General features: G+C 47.8%; 1 protein-coding gene across 1 annotated transcript in view; it reads left to right on the top strand.

Annotated features, from left to right (window-relative positions):
• Window positions 1–5,391: 5,391 nt before the first annotated feature.
• The window catches only part of SPINDOC (spindlin interactor and repressor of chromatin binding), a 21,230-nt gene continuing 10,122 nt past the window's right edge, over window positions 5,392–16,499 (top strand). The window contains 2 exon segments of the mRNA XM_006110002.3: window positions 5,392–5,601; window positions 6,948–7,036. Of these exon segments, the coding sequence (XP_006110064.2) occupies window positions 5,392–5,601; window positions 6,948–7,036 (299 nt within the window).

Here is a 16,499-nt window from a genome sequence, read left to right as displayed (position 1 = left end):
CACACACACACACACACACACACGCCCTGGAAGCTCTCCCATCTGCTGGGTCCGCCGTGGGTCCGGGAGAAACAGTGGCAACCAGGGCCACATCATGGTTTTCATGGACCCTGGGCACTTTTACCTCCATGGACATCTTCCTTTTTTAAAAAAAAAGTAAGCCCGGCCGGTGTGGCTCAGTGGTTGAGCGTGGACCTCTGAACCAGAAGGTCACGGTTCGATTCCTAATCAGGGCACGTGCCCGGGTTGCAGGCTCAATCCCCAGTGTGAGGTGTGCAAGAAGCAGCCGGTCAGTGATTCTCATCATTGATGTTTCTATTTCTCTCTCCCTCTCCCTTCCTCTCTGAAATCAATAAAAATATTTTCAAGTGATTTAATAAAATTTTGAGAGCCCTACAAATCGCTTTATTTTTTGCTGATGCGAGAAAAATAACACATCTTCTTTGACCCTTAAAGTTCATTTTTGTCTTCTGATTTCAAAATAAATTAAGATGTTTTCATGAGCCCCTAGAAGTATGGTGGGCTCCAGGCACTGTGCCGGGTCCCAGAGGTTATCTGGCCTTGATTGCAATACAGGGTGATAAGAGCTAAGGGAGAGGCCGCCCAACCTGGGAAGGTATCGCTTGAGCCAAGTCTTGGAAGACCAGGCGGTGTTGCCAGGAGGAGAAAGAGCGAGGGCTTTTCGGGCCGAGGCCAGGGATCTGGGTAAAGGAAGGTTTCCGGTGGGAGAGGCAGAGAGGAAATAGAAATGAGCAGGGCGAGAGCCTGGGGTGCAGCGCTGAGAGTGTGTTTGTGCCGAGGCATGGGGAGTGCCCGGAGTCGGCGTTCAGGGAATTCAGGCGGCCGCCCTGAGACACAGGGCGCCGGGGGGAGGGAGAGAAGACTGTCCGCACCATCAGGAACCACTTTAAGGCAGCAGCAGCGGGGCCAGCGGAGAGGAAGCCAAAGATTTGAGCAGCGCACAGCACGCGTGGCGCAACCTCCACTGCCCACCAGGGGCGCTAGAGGGCCAGGGGCGTTGCAGGGCCACCTGTGCCCTGGGCTGAGCCCCGCACTCTGGCATCTGCCCGGAGGAAAGGACACCTCACCAATGAGCTATTGGTTAGTCAAACGTGCGCCTGAAAGCTGCTTCTGCCCGGGGGAGCATCATTTCGTAATTCACTAGCCCAGAGCGGACCCTTTTGACTAATTCCTAACACATTAGGTAGCCTAGGGCTCGCAGGTCCTAGACTAGCCATATGAAGAGGGTGGAGTCCACAGGAGATGGTGCCTGATGGAATATGATGACCAGAGAAAGACCAGGCTAACTCAGATTATCTGTAACGGAGGGACAGGGATGTAAAAAGAAAAATGCACTTGGGGTGTGGAGACAGAATGGGGTCACACGCTGGAAACTTTGGAGCATGTATCAAACCCGGAATTCTTCTTTGTGCACCTGCCTCTTCCCCTCCATTCTCCGACTCAGATTCTTAGTCCACTGTCTGGCGTCTCCAACAGCGGGGCTCCTTAGGGTCCCCGCCCTGCAAGGGCCAGAGTCTCCCCGGGCGGCGTCAGAGCCGGCCCCCAGTGCGTCCAGGCTCCTTGGGCAGGCCTGTGAAAGGAAGGGCCGCGCTCAGGTCTGGACTGGAGGAGCTGTGAACAGTGTCCCTAAGGGCATTTCTCAGGGCAGTGTATGTAACAACTACACTTACAGATGCCGCAGATTCCGGATTCCACTTCTCAGTGTGTCCCAGAACTATAGAACTGGTTCTGAAAGTCGCCTTTCGGCGTTCTCCAGGGGCAGACCTAAACTCTTTCGAAGAACAAAAGTCAATTAGCCATAGAGCCCGTGAATGTCAAAGGGACTGTGTATGCAGATTGCAAATTAAGTCATCCCGTGTAAAATTCCAAAGGAATTCCAAACCTAGATGATCTCCAGGCATAAGCCAGCACTCCAAACTTTGTGTGTGTGTGTGTTGAGGGGAAAAGGCATAGAGGAATTTCGGCCCCGGTCACTTAAATTTGATAGTAAAGCAGCCACTATCATATTTGTTTTTTAAATTGTGTTTTTATTGATTTTAGAGAGAGAGAAAGAGAGAGAGAAACATCTATTGGCTGCCTCCCGCACACCCTGCACCGGGGATCGAGCTTGCAACCCAGGCATGTGCCCTGACCGGGGAATCCAACTGGCAACCTCTTGCTGCACAGGATGACGCTCAACCAACTGAGCCACACCAGCCAGGGCAATATTGGCTTTTAGAAAAGAGAAAACTGGCGAGCTGTTTCCCGGTGTTAATTTAATCGAGTGTTCAGAGCCGGTGAATAGGGTGTGACATCCCAACAGGCACAGTCTCAGATGGGAACAGAAGTCATTTGTCCAAAAATGCAGCTACTAGTTGGTGAAACGAAGACTTAACCCCCAGCCTACAAATCTCCAAATCCTTGACACTTAGAGACACAGTTAAAATATTACAGAAAGAAACCTATTACGTGAGTACACATACGTACTCAGACCTCTCAGTTTTAACAAACCTCAACATTTTGACATATTTGCTACACAACGTTTTCTAAGAAATAAAATATCGCACAGTTGCAGCTCCTCGCAAGCCTTTTGCTCCCCAAAAAAAAGCCCCCAGGAGCAGCATGCAATTAGCCAAGTTGCTGAGTCGCTTGAGCTCACTGCTTTCTCCCTGCATCTGAAGATCACAGGTAAGTCCCTCTTAAACCTAAGCTCTGCAGTTTTTGCATTTAAAAGAGCTCTCCAGGCCTAGCCAGTTTGGCTCAGTGGATAGTGTTGGCCTGTGGACTGAAAGGGTCCTGGATTTGATCCTAGTCAAGGGCATGTATGTTGGTTGCAGGTTCAATCTCTCGATGTTTCTCTGTCTCTCCCCCTCTCTTCTACTCTCACTAAAAATCAATGGAAAAAAAATATCCTTGGGTGAGGATTAACAAAAAATAAATAGAAGAGCTCCAAACTTATCTGAGCACTTGTTTCTCTGGACTGGGCCTTTGGTCAGCAACTTACAAGAAACTGGACTGTTGGGAAAAAGAGAAATGGGCTTCTCTCACCCAAACAGTCTGGGACTCCTCCATCAGGGACCCCAGATGACTATGTACATAAAAATGAGGAACCCACAACCTGTATTTTTCTGAACCAGTGAGTTAACCTTAACAAAAATAATTTTTTTTTAATTTTTATTTCAGAGAGGAAGGGAGAGGGAGAGAGAGACAGAAACATCAATGATGAGAGAGAATCACTGATTGGCTGCCTCCTGCATGCCTCACACTGGGGATTGAGCCCACAACCCTGGCATGTGCCCTCACCGGGAATGGAACCGTGACCTCCTGGCTCATAGGTCAATGCTCAACCACTGAGCCACGCCGGCCGGGACCAAAAATAATTTTAAATGACAGTGGCCACAGTAAGGAACTTTTAACCCGGATAAACTATCCATTAATGAGGTGCTCTAGAGAAAAATAAGTCCTGAATTTTTCCTGAAACCATGGGGTGCATTTTTATGGGTATGCGGAAGCTCCTGAGAAACTAATGAATAAAAATTTGCATCTTTAAAAGATTCTTTACAAAAGACAAATGAAAAGCTTAAGCAACAAGCTGATGGGGAATCTAAAATGCATACACTGACTAACTTGACTGCTCTGACTGCTCCTTTCCTATTCCCCCTCCCCCTAAATATTCCGAACCTGCCAATCCCTTTACTTAATTGCCTTTCCACTCTGATGTGACTCAATGCTGTAAAGCTTGAATGCATTATGTCAAAGTGTATTTCACCAGGTAAAGGAAGCTTTCCGGGACCCTCCTACAGTGATCGAACCTTCTACAACTAAAAACCTGGAGAGTGAGTCTTCTGGAAGTGACACCTAAGAAAGACTAACTTTGAGCCCCGATTGAAGGGACCGTTACCAGGTTCTCTTCCCTATCCAGATGGAAGCCAACCTTCAGGAACTTGAACTCTGGGCCCACATCTCCCGATTGAAAAGCGCTCTTCCAGATTCTTGGAACTGTATACCACCCAGAGATCTTAAGTTAAAATTGATCAGGGATATTCCTCCCCAGGAGAAGACTACATTTTTTAAATGTTTTTTTTTAATATATATTTTTATTGATCTCAGAGAGGGAAGGAGAAGGAAAGAGATAGAAACATCAACGATGAGAGAGAATCGTTGATAGGCTGCCTTCTGCACATCCCCCACTGGGAATCAAGCCGGCAAGGCAGGCATGTGCCCTGACTGGGACTCAAACCGTGACCTCTTGGTTCATAGGTCAGCGCTAAACCACTGAGTCATGCTGGCCGGGCTTTTTTCTGGAAAGAGAGATAGCCCGAGGTACAGATTACAGTGGTTCATGAAGAGTTAAGAGTGGCCTGGCGGTCAGGACTTGGGATAGACATGATTGGGAGCGTGTTGGAAAGGAGGTGATGGAAATAGGTGACGGGCCTCTGCAGGGGCACAGCTTGTGGAGATATTTGCTCCCTGTGAGTGCTCATTGAGAAGGCAGCCCACTAACAATGGGCAAAAGACCTAAACAAGTTCATAAAGAAGGGATATTCCAATGACCAAGAAATAGTTTTTAAATGTGTTCAGCCTCATTAGTCATCAGAGACATGGACATCAAAGCACAGGGGGATACCGCTGCACACCACCAGGATGGCTCAAATGAAAACGACGGACAATCCGAAGTGCTGGTGAGGATGTAGGCAGCCAGAACCCTCTCACATTGCTGGTGAGGATGTAAGTTAGTACAATCACTTTGGGAAAATGTTTAGAAAGCCCCAGTGAAACTAAATATACCTACACACTATGGCCGGACAATTCCACGAATGGGTCGATGCTCAACAAAAACAAATCCATCTGTCCACCAAGGGATGTGTTCGAGGATGTTTTCCTCTCATGAATTCAGGATAGCCAGCCGCCAGGCTCTAAGCTTCTCGCCTTCACGTGACAATATCCAGGAAAGGAGAGAGGCGGAAAGAGGCTTCTCCTTGATGAACTCCCTGGTTTTCTCAGAGAGGAACGCCATTCCCAGGAGCCCTCCAGCAGACAGCCCCTTAGGTTCTCATTGGCTGGAGCCAGGTCACATGCAGACCCATAAACCAGACCTTACAAAAGGAGTGGGGTTCTGGTGCTTGAGTTAGATCAACTAGGATTCACTCCCGGAGGCTGAGCAAGGGGCTCTCCTTCCCTTAGCACATTGCTGCTCCACAAAATGTGATCTGCTAGCAAGGAAGAAGAGGGACAGAGCTATTTGGTAGGTGATGGTGGTGCCACATCCTTCTGCTATAATAATCTCATCCCAGATATCCTTTGGAAACTCCCATACATCACTCTCAAAAAAGTAGTTCAAATGGGGTGACCCCACCTCCCAAGCATCAGGAGTAGACAATCAGAGTCACAATGATGTTGCAAGGATGGGTACATGACAGCCTCACTGACAACAGACATCCTCTGAACGTCAGTGGAATTCACTGGACAAGTTGCAGTCACTTTGAGTTGGCTAAACTACCAAAGAACAAACCTGAAGTCGCTGTGGTGTTCGTCTTTGTCACCATATTGTGGATTGAGCCTGAAAATGAAACCAAGCAGAAGACAGAGCCTGGAGACAGGGTATGGGGGGAGGGGGGGGGGCTGCGGGGATGTCATTCCTGAAAATACCATGTGTGCTCCTGAATACCAGTGTAGCTCAGGACTTTTCAGACACATGAGCCAATACTTCCTCTTTTTCACTTGATTTTCTTTGTATTTGGTTTCTATCATCTGCAATTGAAGAGTCCTAAATAATACAAGAGTCAAGCAGGGGCTAGAGGATGAAAGGTTTCAATATGAGGCTAACAAGTTTGGACTTCATTCGGGGGTAACTGGCAACCTTGGATGGGTTTTAAGCAGGGGAAAGACATGACCAGATATATGAGACATGGTCCCCACTGTAGACACTGGAGAGCCCATCCCTCCGTCCAGATCCACCGAGCAGGAAGAATTACCAAATCCCTCAACCCCACCACCATCAACCTGATCAGAGGGAGACTCTAAATCAAGAGAATTTAATGAAAACCAGTACTAGTCCCTGGTACTAAACCAAGCAGCCACTGAAAGCAGGTATGCATTTATGATGCCCCCCAAGACCCAGGCAGTGCAGGAAGGAAGAGAAATTTCTGAAAAGATGAATTTAGGGCCATGCACACATGGGGGGGGGGGGGATGTCTTGTCAGACACACATTATACTTCATTACTTCCAGAAACTTCTTTGTGGTTTTTGAAAGAGGTGCTTACTCAAAAAGAAACCTAGTAAGGGAACCAGCCGGTCCCGCAGCTTTCACTCTTCAAGCTGAGTTAAAACTGATGGGTCCCTCCCCCTCGATCTTGAGGCCATTCATCACCCAGAGCTTGCAGGACGGGCAGGAAGCGAACGTGAATCTGCTTCCCGCTGAAGCCCAGGACAGGATGCAGGAAGGAACCCAGATGTGAAAGCTCCTCTTGTGGGAAGGGATGGCATCTTAAGAGAGACGTTGTCTCACTTAGAGACCACGAAGGAAGTTCATGGACACACGCAGGGTGAACCTGAGGACCAGAGAGCCGATCAGAAGAGGAAGGGCATCCACGAAGATGGAGAGAAGGTGCAAGGCATACACTGTTTTCTGTGTCATACAAGGGGATGTTCAAGTTAGTCAGAATTGTCATCCCTGCTCCTCTTACCATGAAAATTCTTTAACTTTGTAGTGTGCATAGAAATAACCTGCAGGACTGGTTACCAATATAGATCCCTGGAATTCTCTCGATTCTGATTTAGTAGACAAAGTTGACAGCTGTTGCGTATACCTGGTCGGCATCCTTCCCCCCTCTTTTGTTTTTAGGGAAACAAGGGGGGAGACAAAGTACATCAGCCTTTAATTCATGAGCTCCTGTCCCCGTGGGTCAATGGTGGCCCCAGAGGCATCCGTTCCGCCCACTTCTAGGATGCACCTGTGTTAGCGCTGAGTAGGTTCCCACAAGTGTCCCACGCTGAGGCATCAGAGGAGCCCCAGAGCAAGAAGCAGGAGACAAGGTGGGGCAAGATGCACCAGGTGGCACCTACACAACGTTGACAAAGCCTGCGTGGAACGGGTGTGGCAGCAGGAGCCTGAGAGAGGCGTGGCCGGAGGATGTGCAGGGATGCACCGGAGTCTACTTCTTCTTCTTCTTTTTTTTTTTTTAAAATATATTTTATTGATTTTTTACAGAGAGGAAGGGAGAGGGAAAGAGAGTTAAGAAACATTGATCAGCTGCCTCCTGCACACTCCCCACTGGGGTTGTGTTCACAACCAAGGTACATGCCCTTGACTGGAATCGAACCTGGGACCCTTGAGTCCTCAGGCCGATGCTCTATCCACTGAGCCAAACTGGTTAGGGCCGGAGTCTACTTCTTGAACTGTCAGATCTGCTCAGGCCCTCTATTAAGTCCGGTGCATTCCAAGATGATGCATGGAATATTCATTATCTTCCTCCTCTACCCCAGTCACGATGTCTCTCACCTGTGCCCAGTATTTTGCCCATCTGGTAAGTGACCCCAGTAAAGAGAACACCACCTTTGAGTGGTAGCACTGGGAGGGGTCTGAACCCATACAGTTTGTCTCCAGAGCTTGGGCTTTTTAACAACTGCACTGCCGATAGCGCAGAGCTGTGGAAACTTTCAACCTAGGGGGCATCCAGGTTCCATGAGAAAAAATGCCGTAACTGCTTAGACATTCCACCGTGAACAAGGAGGCTGGTAGATAACCACCGCCAAAAACACACACGACTGTCCCAGCTGGTTTGGCTCAATGGATAGAGCTTCGCCTGCAGGCTGAAGGGTCTTGGGTTCGATTCCGGGCAAGGGCATGTACCTTTGTTGCTGGCTCAATCTGGTGGGGCACATTCTGGAGGCAACTAATCAATGTGTCTCTCTCACATCAGTGTTTCTCTCTCTCTGTCTCTCCCCATCCCCATCCCTTCCACTCTCACTAAAAACCAATGGAAAAATGTCCTCCAGTGAGGATTAACAACAACAGCAGCAGCAAAAAGCAAAGATCAAGAAAACTAAATGAATTGGATTATATTCAAAATATAAAACTTTTGTGCTGCATGGCTCAGTGGATAAAGCGTCGGCCTGCGGACTGAAAGGTCCCAGGTTCGATTCCGGCTAAGGGCATGTACCTTGGTTTCAGGCACAGATCGATGTTTCTCTCTATCGATGTTTCTAATTCTCTATCCCTCTCCCTTTCTCTCTGTGAAAAATCAACAAAATATGTTTAAAAAATATATAAAACTTTTGTGCTGCAACTGACACCTTCAAGAGAGGAAAGAGACAACCCACAGGAGGGGAGAAAATATTTATTTACAAATCATATATGTAGTAAGAGTCTAGAATATATGATGAACTCTTACAAATCAACAATACAAAGATTAATAACATAATTCTAAAACGAGCAAAATTGAATAGGTGTGTGTGTCCAGTGTGGCTCAGTGGTTGAGCTTCGACCCATGAACCAAGAGGTCACTGGTTCGATTCCTGATCAGGGCACATTCCTGGGTTTCGGGCTTGATCCCCAGTAGGGAATGTGCAGGAGGCAGCCGATCTCTTATGTTTCTCTCTCATCGATGTTTCTGTCTCTCTATCCCTGTCCCTCTCTCTCTTAAAAAAAATTTTTTTTAAATAAAAAGATTTTTAAAAGATTGCATAGGTGTTTTTCCAAAGAAGATCTACAGATCGTGAAAGAGCACATGAAAAGATGTTCAACATCATTAGTCATTAGGAAAATGTAAATCAAAACCACTATGAGATACCATGGGACACCCGCTAGGAGGCTGTAATAGAAAAGATGGACAATAACAAGTGTTGGCAAGGATGTGGAGAAATTGGATCTCTCTTGCACTGCTGGTGGGAATGCACAGTGCGGCAGCTGCAGAAAACAGTTTGGCAGCTCCTCAACCAGTTCAACACAGAATTACGGTATCACTCGGCAATTCCACTCTGAGGCATTTACCCAAAATAATGGAAAACAGATGTCCAAACAAAGACTTATACAGAAATGTTCATAGCAGCACTATTCCCAGTAGCCAAAAGGTAGAAACAACCCACATGTCCATCACCGATGAGTGAATAAATAAAAAGTGGCATACACAACAACTGAATATTGTCTGGCAATAAAAAGAAATGAAGGCCAGGGTGGGTCACTCAGTTGGCTGGAGTGCCGTCCTATGCACCAAAAGATTGTAGGTTTGATTCCTGGTGAGGGCACCTACCTGGGTTTTGGATCGGATCCCCAGTTGGGGCTCATACGGAAGGCAAACAGTCGATGTTTCCCTTCCCTTCCCTTCCCTTCCCTTCCCTTCCCTTCCCTTCCCTTCCCTTCCCTTCCCTTCCCTTCCGTTCCCTTACCTTCATTTTCTATCTCTCAGTCTCTCTCTCTCTCTCTCTCTCTCTCTCTCTAAAGTATATCCTCAGGTGAGGATTGGAAATAAACAAAAGAAAATAAATGAAGTACTTATACCTGTTACAATAAGGATGAATCTAAGAAGCCAGTCATAAAAGGCCAAATTTTGATTCCGTTTATCTGAGATGTCCAGAATATGTAAATTTATAGTCAGAAACTAGATTAGCGGTTGCTATGCGAGGGGGGTGGGGACAATGGGAGTGACTGCTAATAGGTATGGTGTTTCTTTTAGGAAGGACAGATTGTAGTGATTGCTGTTCAACTCTATGAATATACTAAAACACTTTGAATTGTACATTTTAAATGAGTGACGTGTATGGAAAGTAAATGATATCTCCATAAACCTGGAAGCCCCATGTCCCAGCAAACCCCTCAATCATTTGGGCAAACGAGGAAGGTTGTTCTCCCTGATGCCACCCTCACCCATCTAAAATTATTTTCCCAAAGAAGGAACAAGGGGGATGTGGAAAAATGCAGGATCCGGAATGTTGGTCAGCTTTTTGCCGTGGCGATGCTGTGTAACAAAGAACCCCGAAACACAGTCATTTATAAAAGCAAACACTGATTTCTTGCTCACAGGTCTGTGGGTCAACTGTGCTTCTACTGGGCCAGCTGGGGTCAGTTGGACTTGTGTGTCTCTCATTCTAGGGCCAAGGCTGAAGCAGCAGCATTTCCGGGGCACTCTCTCCTCACAGGAATGGCACAAGCAGAAGCCAAGCATCACCACACAAACACGCATAAAGCCTCAACTAAGACATAGCAGCTTCATAGCTGCTCACACTCCGTTGGCCCACAAGTCACATTGCCAAGCCCCAAGTCGATGGCGTGGGAACACATTCTCCGCCTAAGGAGAGGAATTGAAAAGTCTCACATGTCATCTGGGCTGGGCGTGTAATCTGATCAGAGGGGCGGTGGGAAACAGCCATTCCGACTTACGACGGCTCAGCTTTACGGTGGTGTGAACGCTGTACGCATTCAGTAGAAACCTTACTTTGAATGTTCATCTTTTCCTGGGCTAGATATTCAGCACGATTCTCTCGTGGTGCTGGACAGCGGCAGTGAGTCATGGCTTCCCGTCAGCCACGCCACCACTAGAGTAAACAACCCTTTCCCTACAGTGCTCTGGGTTGCCAGTGGTTTGGGACATTATGTTTTGTGTTTTCACATCCCGCGATGTCTACAAAACGGCCATCGGTGGCTCCAGCTTCCGAGAAGGCATTGGCTCTTGAAATAAAACTCAAGATAACTGCCCACCTGTAGGCTAAGGTGTGTTGTGAGCGTGTTTAAGGTAGTCTAGGCTAAGCTCTGATGTTCAGTAGGTGAGATGGATTAAATGCATTTTCTTTTTTAAAAAATATCTTTTATTGATTTTTTACAGAGAGGAAGGGAGAGGGATAGAGAGTCAGAAACATCGATGAGAGAGAAACATCGATCAGCTGCCTCCTGCACATCCCCTACTGGGAATGTGCCCCCAACCAAGGTACATGCCCTTGACCGGAATTGAACCTGGGACCCCTCAGTCCGCAGGTCAACGCTCTATCCACTGAGCCAAACCAGTCAGGGCAGGATTAAATGCATTTTCAACTTATGCGGGGTTTATCAGAAAGTAACTCGACTGTAAGTCCAGGAGCATCCATAGTTAGAAATAAGCCTATCTACCACAGCAACTGGGCCACATACTAGCCACACCTGCTCTAGGAGGCATTTGTCTAATGTCTGCTGCATTATGATCTTGTTTTCTTTCATAGAAATTACTATATTTCTTTTTCTAAATATATTTTTATTGATTTCAGAGAGGAAAGAAAAGGGAGAGAGAGAAACATCAATGAGGAGAGAGAATCATTGATCGGTTGTGTCCTGCACGCCCCCTACTGGGAATGAAGCCCTCAACCCAGGCATGTGCCCTTGACGGGAATCGAACCCGGGACCCTTCAGTCCACAGGCTACCGCTCTATCCACTGAGCCAAACCAGCTAGGGCGAAATTACTATATTTCAAATTCTAATTATAAAAGTAAAAACAGCAGACAATACAGAAAACTTTAAAATGTAAAAGTTAGCTATAATTCAGAGTTAATTGAAGTTAACTGTTGGTATTCATTCTTTTCCAATTTCTTGTCTATATAATCACATTGATATTATTTTTAACACCACCAGGATTTTATATGCTGTTTTATAATCTCTATTGTCAGTTAAAATTTCATGAATACCTTTCTGTATAAAAATATAAATCAGTTATTTTTAATGTTTGAATAAATTTTACCTTTTGAATGTGTTTATATTTTTCACCAATATTTCTGCCATCATAACAGATTTATTTCCATTCTTTATGTTTACTTCTGACCTGTATTCATGTTTTACTTCAACACAATCATAGCGTATGTTTGTGGGCTTGTGCACAACATTATTCCATAAATGCTTTTCCATGTTGTTACAATCCAGATAGCTATTCCTTGTGGTGCTAATACGTCATTTAATTAGCCAATTCCTGTTGTTGGGAGATTTGTGTTATTTCTAGTATTTTACTATTATAATAATTCCAAAAATTCTTATTGCACTTGACTGGCTGAGTTTTTTCTGCCTCTTTTCCACCATTCTTCCCCTCATGTCAAGGTGTAGTTCAGTAGTTGTAGTCGTTTAGTGGGAAAGGCTTATATAGGTCATAGTCACTTCCTTACACAGTTATTGACAGCTGGCCGGAGTAGAAATGGCTTCCGGAAATTCTATTGCCCACTAAGTTGATTCAGCTCATCTTGTGGCACCAACGTGCAGGGCCTGCAGTCATTTGATGATGTGAGTGTGCCCTACAGTGCCCACCCCAGAGGCCAATGTGGGCAGTGGAGGAGAAGCAAGGTTTGAAATTTACAGAGGGAGATGCTAGTCCAGCGGTTCTCAACCTGTGGGTCGCGACCCCTCTGGCGGTCAAATGACCCTTTCACAGGGGTCGCCTAAGACCATCCTGCATATCAGATATTTACATGACGATTCATAACAGTAGCAACATGACAGTGATGAAGTAGCAACGAAAATAATTTTATGGTTGGGTCACAACATGAGGAACTGTATTTAAAGGGCCAGAAGGTTGAGAACCACTGTGCTAGTCTATAGGAAATAGTGGTCACATCTCCTGCTGTATGGGAAAGCCCGTCCACAGGGAGGGAATAAGGCTGTGCATGGAAAAAGGCAGGGCCAGGATGGAGAGAACTGCCCTGGTGGCATCAGCACCTGGGCCAGTCATTCCTAAAGCCTGCCCGGATCCCTGCCCTTCCCACCACTGGCCGTCAGCCCTTCCTCCAAGTCCACGAGCCAATAAATCCCCCGTTTTGTTTGAACAGGAGCCCTGAAGTGGAGGCCCTGAGCTGCTGCTGACACCACAGCTTCTGGGCCAGTGCTGGAGCTAGAAACATGGGCAAAAATGGAGCTGCCCTGTCGGAGCCAACAGACTACGAGGGACTGGGATATGCAAGCAAATAATGACAGTGTGCTGCCAAGTCTCATGGCCGAGGTTCCAGCTAACTCAAGAGAAGAGGGCCCCCGGCTACATGCAAATGAGTAAAATGTCCCCGAGGAGGGGGACTGAATAAGTTCAGGCAGTGAACATACCACAGCATCTTTGTCAGGTCATTTTTCTTCTTTTGGATGATTTTAGGGTAACTTGGTAATAGGACTACTGAGCTAAAGAGCACAGACCTATGTTTATTATGGCTTTTGGAGACTGCTACCAAACGCCAAGCAGGTTGGGAGTGAAGCCACACACACCCTCATACTTACTAGTAGCCTCCAAACAGCCCTCTCCCCGTTTGGAGCTTTGTCTACCAGTAGACTTGTTTCCTGCAGCAGCCCAGTCCCTGTCCTGTCTCACCACCGAGGCCGAGATGCCACCAATAGTAAGAGCTGTACCAAAAGGAAATGCTTCATCCCAGCTGGCGGATCCAGCCCAGGGGACCTGCTGGAGCCCCAGCAAGAGAGAGGAAGAGAAGAAATACCCCGGATGTTTCCTTCCCCTTATGTTCCTGCCTCCTGTCCCTGTCTCCCATTGGCCAAACCCAGGTGTGAAGTCAGCTGTCCTAGACGCCTGAGAAACTGCGCCTTGCAGGGCGATACAGAACAGAGCAGAAGAGCTGGGAAGGGATCAGTCACAAGGCGTAGAGGATGACCAGTAGGTAGAAATTACTTAAACTCTTGAAAGTAACAAAATTATTCACTTAAAAACATACTGTAGTCCTGACTGGTTTGGCTCAGTGGGTGGAGCATCGGCCTGCGGACTCAAGGGTCCCAGGTTCGATTCCAGTCAAGGGCACGTACCTTGGTTGTGGGCACATCCTCAGTAGGGGGTGTGCAGGAGGCAGCTGATCGATGTTTCTCTTTCATCGATGTTTCTGACTCTCTATCCCTCTCCCTTCCACTCTGTAAAAGATCAATAGAATATATTAAAAAAACAAAACAAACATACTGTAATACCTATAGACTAGTTCACATCTCCTCTCCCACCCCCAACCTACTCTAGTCACGTGTTGCTTAACCACAGGGACACGTTTTTCATTGTTATGTGACCATCATAGAATGCACATGCACAAACCCAGATGGTCTAGGCCAGCCGTGGGCAAACTACGGCCCGCGGACCGGATTCGGCCCATTTGAAATGAATAAAACAAACAAACAAAAAAAAAAGACCGTACCCTTTTATGTAATGATGTTTACTTTGAATTTATATTAGTTCACACAAACACTCCATCCATGCTTTTGTTCCGGCCCTCCGGTCCAGTTTAAGAACCCATTGTGGCCCTTGAGTCAAAAAGTTTGCCCACCCCTGGTCTAGGCTCTGTGGACGAGGCAATTGCTCCTAGACTACAAACCTATATAGCATGTTACTGTCCAAAATCCTGTAGGCAACTGGAATACAATGGTAAGTATTTGTATCTAAACATAAACAAAGGTACAGTAAAAATACTGCATAAAACAGCGGTCACCAACCTTTCGGACCTCATGGACCACCAGGGGTCCGCAGACCACCGGGTGGCGACCGCTGGTATAAAAAATAAAAAATGATGCACCTGTACAGGCGCGCTTACTGTGAATGGAGTGAGTCAGTGAGTGAGGGTGAGTGGATGTGAAGGCCAAGGACCTTACTGTCCACTACTGTAGACTTTATACACACTGTACACTTAGGCTACACTCAACTTAAAATTAAATATTTTTCTTTCTTTAGTAATAAATTAAACTGAGCTTACTTTTTTACTTTATAAACAAAAAATATTTTTTTAATCACTGGCCAGTGTGACTCATTGGGTCGGAGCATCATCCCCTACACTGAAAGGTGGCAGGTTTGAATTTCCGGTCAGGGCACATGACCCCTGGTCAGGGTATGTACAGGAGGCAGCCAATCCATGTTGATGGTTGATGTTTCTCTCTCTCCCTCTCCCTAGAATCAATGAAGAAGCAAAACTAGGACCCACACACACACACATTAGCCTAGACCCGTGATCGGCAAACTGCGGCTCTCGAGCCACATGCGGCTCTTTGGCCCCTTGAGTGTGGCTCTTCCACAAAACACCACGTGTGGGCGTACACGTACAGTGCGATTGAAACTTCGTGGCCCATGCGCAGAAGTTGGTATTTTGTGGAAGAGCCACACTCAAGGGGCCAAAGAACTGCATGTGGCTCTCGAGCCGCGGTTTGCCGAGCCGCAGTTTGCCGACCACTGGCCTAGACCTACTCTGCACTGTCTTGCATTTGCACTTGTTTTTCCACTGGAAGTTCTTCAAGGGCAGACACAGGCAATGCTTTCTTCTGCCTGCCCGAGGCTCCTCTTGAGGACACGGCCCTCTCTTCAGAAAGCACCACCTCTATGAGGGCAGTAGGCACAGGGTTTCTTCAGCCCCTTTATAATCTTACTAGAGGCCTGGTGCACGGATTCACGCATGGGTGGAGTCCCTCAGCCTGGCCTGTGCCCTCTGGCAATCCAGGATCCCTCCGGGGATGCTGGACTGCTGGTATCGGCCTGATCCACGGAGGGATGTAGTTGTAGGGGAGGAGCCTGAGCCCGGGCTGGGCGCCACTGCTCTGCTCAATCCGAGCCCACTGACCACCAGGGGGAAGCTCCTGCATTGAGCGTCTACCCCCTGGTGGTCAGTGCGTGTCATAGCAACCAGTCAAATGGTTGACCAGTCAAATGGTCCACCGGTCAAATGGTGGACCAGTTGCTTAGGGTTTTGTGTGTATAGATGGGACCACATAAAGGCAAGACAGTCCTTTATCCTGCATCACTACCGTGCTCCGTCTGTCACAGGGGCATTTTAAAATGGCTTTTCAGGATCGGACATCTTCTCCGCCCAAATCTCAGGGAGGGTTCTACAGCACAGGGAGGTGCCCATCTATGTCACAGAGGGAAAGGCTCAGCCACGGGGTGGTCACGCCGCAACGCCATGGCGGCCATGGCAACTGGGCTCTTAAGGATTCCCGGGACCGTGGGGAGGGTCACAGTCCCTGGACTCACGTTGAAAAAGTGGAAACCAAACACAGGGAGCATGTCTCTCCGTCTCTTGAGATCTTGCTTCCAGGTGTGTCCTCTGGCTCAAATAAATGATTATAAAAATTCAAAAAATAATCATAAATAAAAACTGGAAATCATAAGCATGAGAGGTGGTCTGCAACCGCCCACACTCCACTCGGCTCTGCCTCTTCGCATGGCCTTGTCCGGAAGGTTCCACCACGTTTTTCGCAGAAAGTAGTAGGTAAGCATCTAGGGACACAGACAACGTGCCCACGGCCTCCCAGACCCGGGGGGGCGGAAGTCATCCCGCCCGCGCTCTTCCCACGCCCGGCGCCCTCCTCTCCGCGCCGGCTCCTTCCCGCCGCGGGCAGCTCCCCACGGAGGCCCATCTCCCCGGGCCCGCGCGATGCGTCCGGGAGCGTCTCAACCGAGAGCGGCCTGTGGACCGGGCCGCGCGGCTCCGGACGACCCTCCGGGGCAGCCACAGGGTCCCCGTTCCCGCCCGCGACTCCCGCCTCGGCCCCGGGGCTGCGGACGCCCGCGAACCCTGCCCGCGGCCCAGCGG

The sequence above is a fragment of the Myotis lucifugus genome, unplaced genomic scaffold (assembly GCF_000147115.1).
Source record: "Myotis lucifugus unplaced genomic scaffold, Myoluc2.0 scaffold_703, whole genome shotgun sequence".
In the NCBI taxonomy this organism is placed as follows: domain Eukaryota; kingdom Metazoa; phylum Chordata; class Mammalia; order Chiroptera; family Vespertilionidae; genus Myotis; species Myotis lucifugus.
This window is presented reverse-complemented; position numbering and strand designations above follow the sequence as displayed.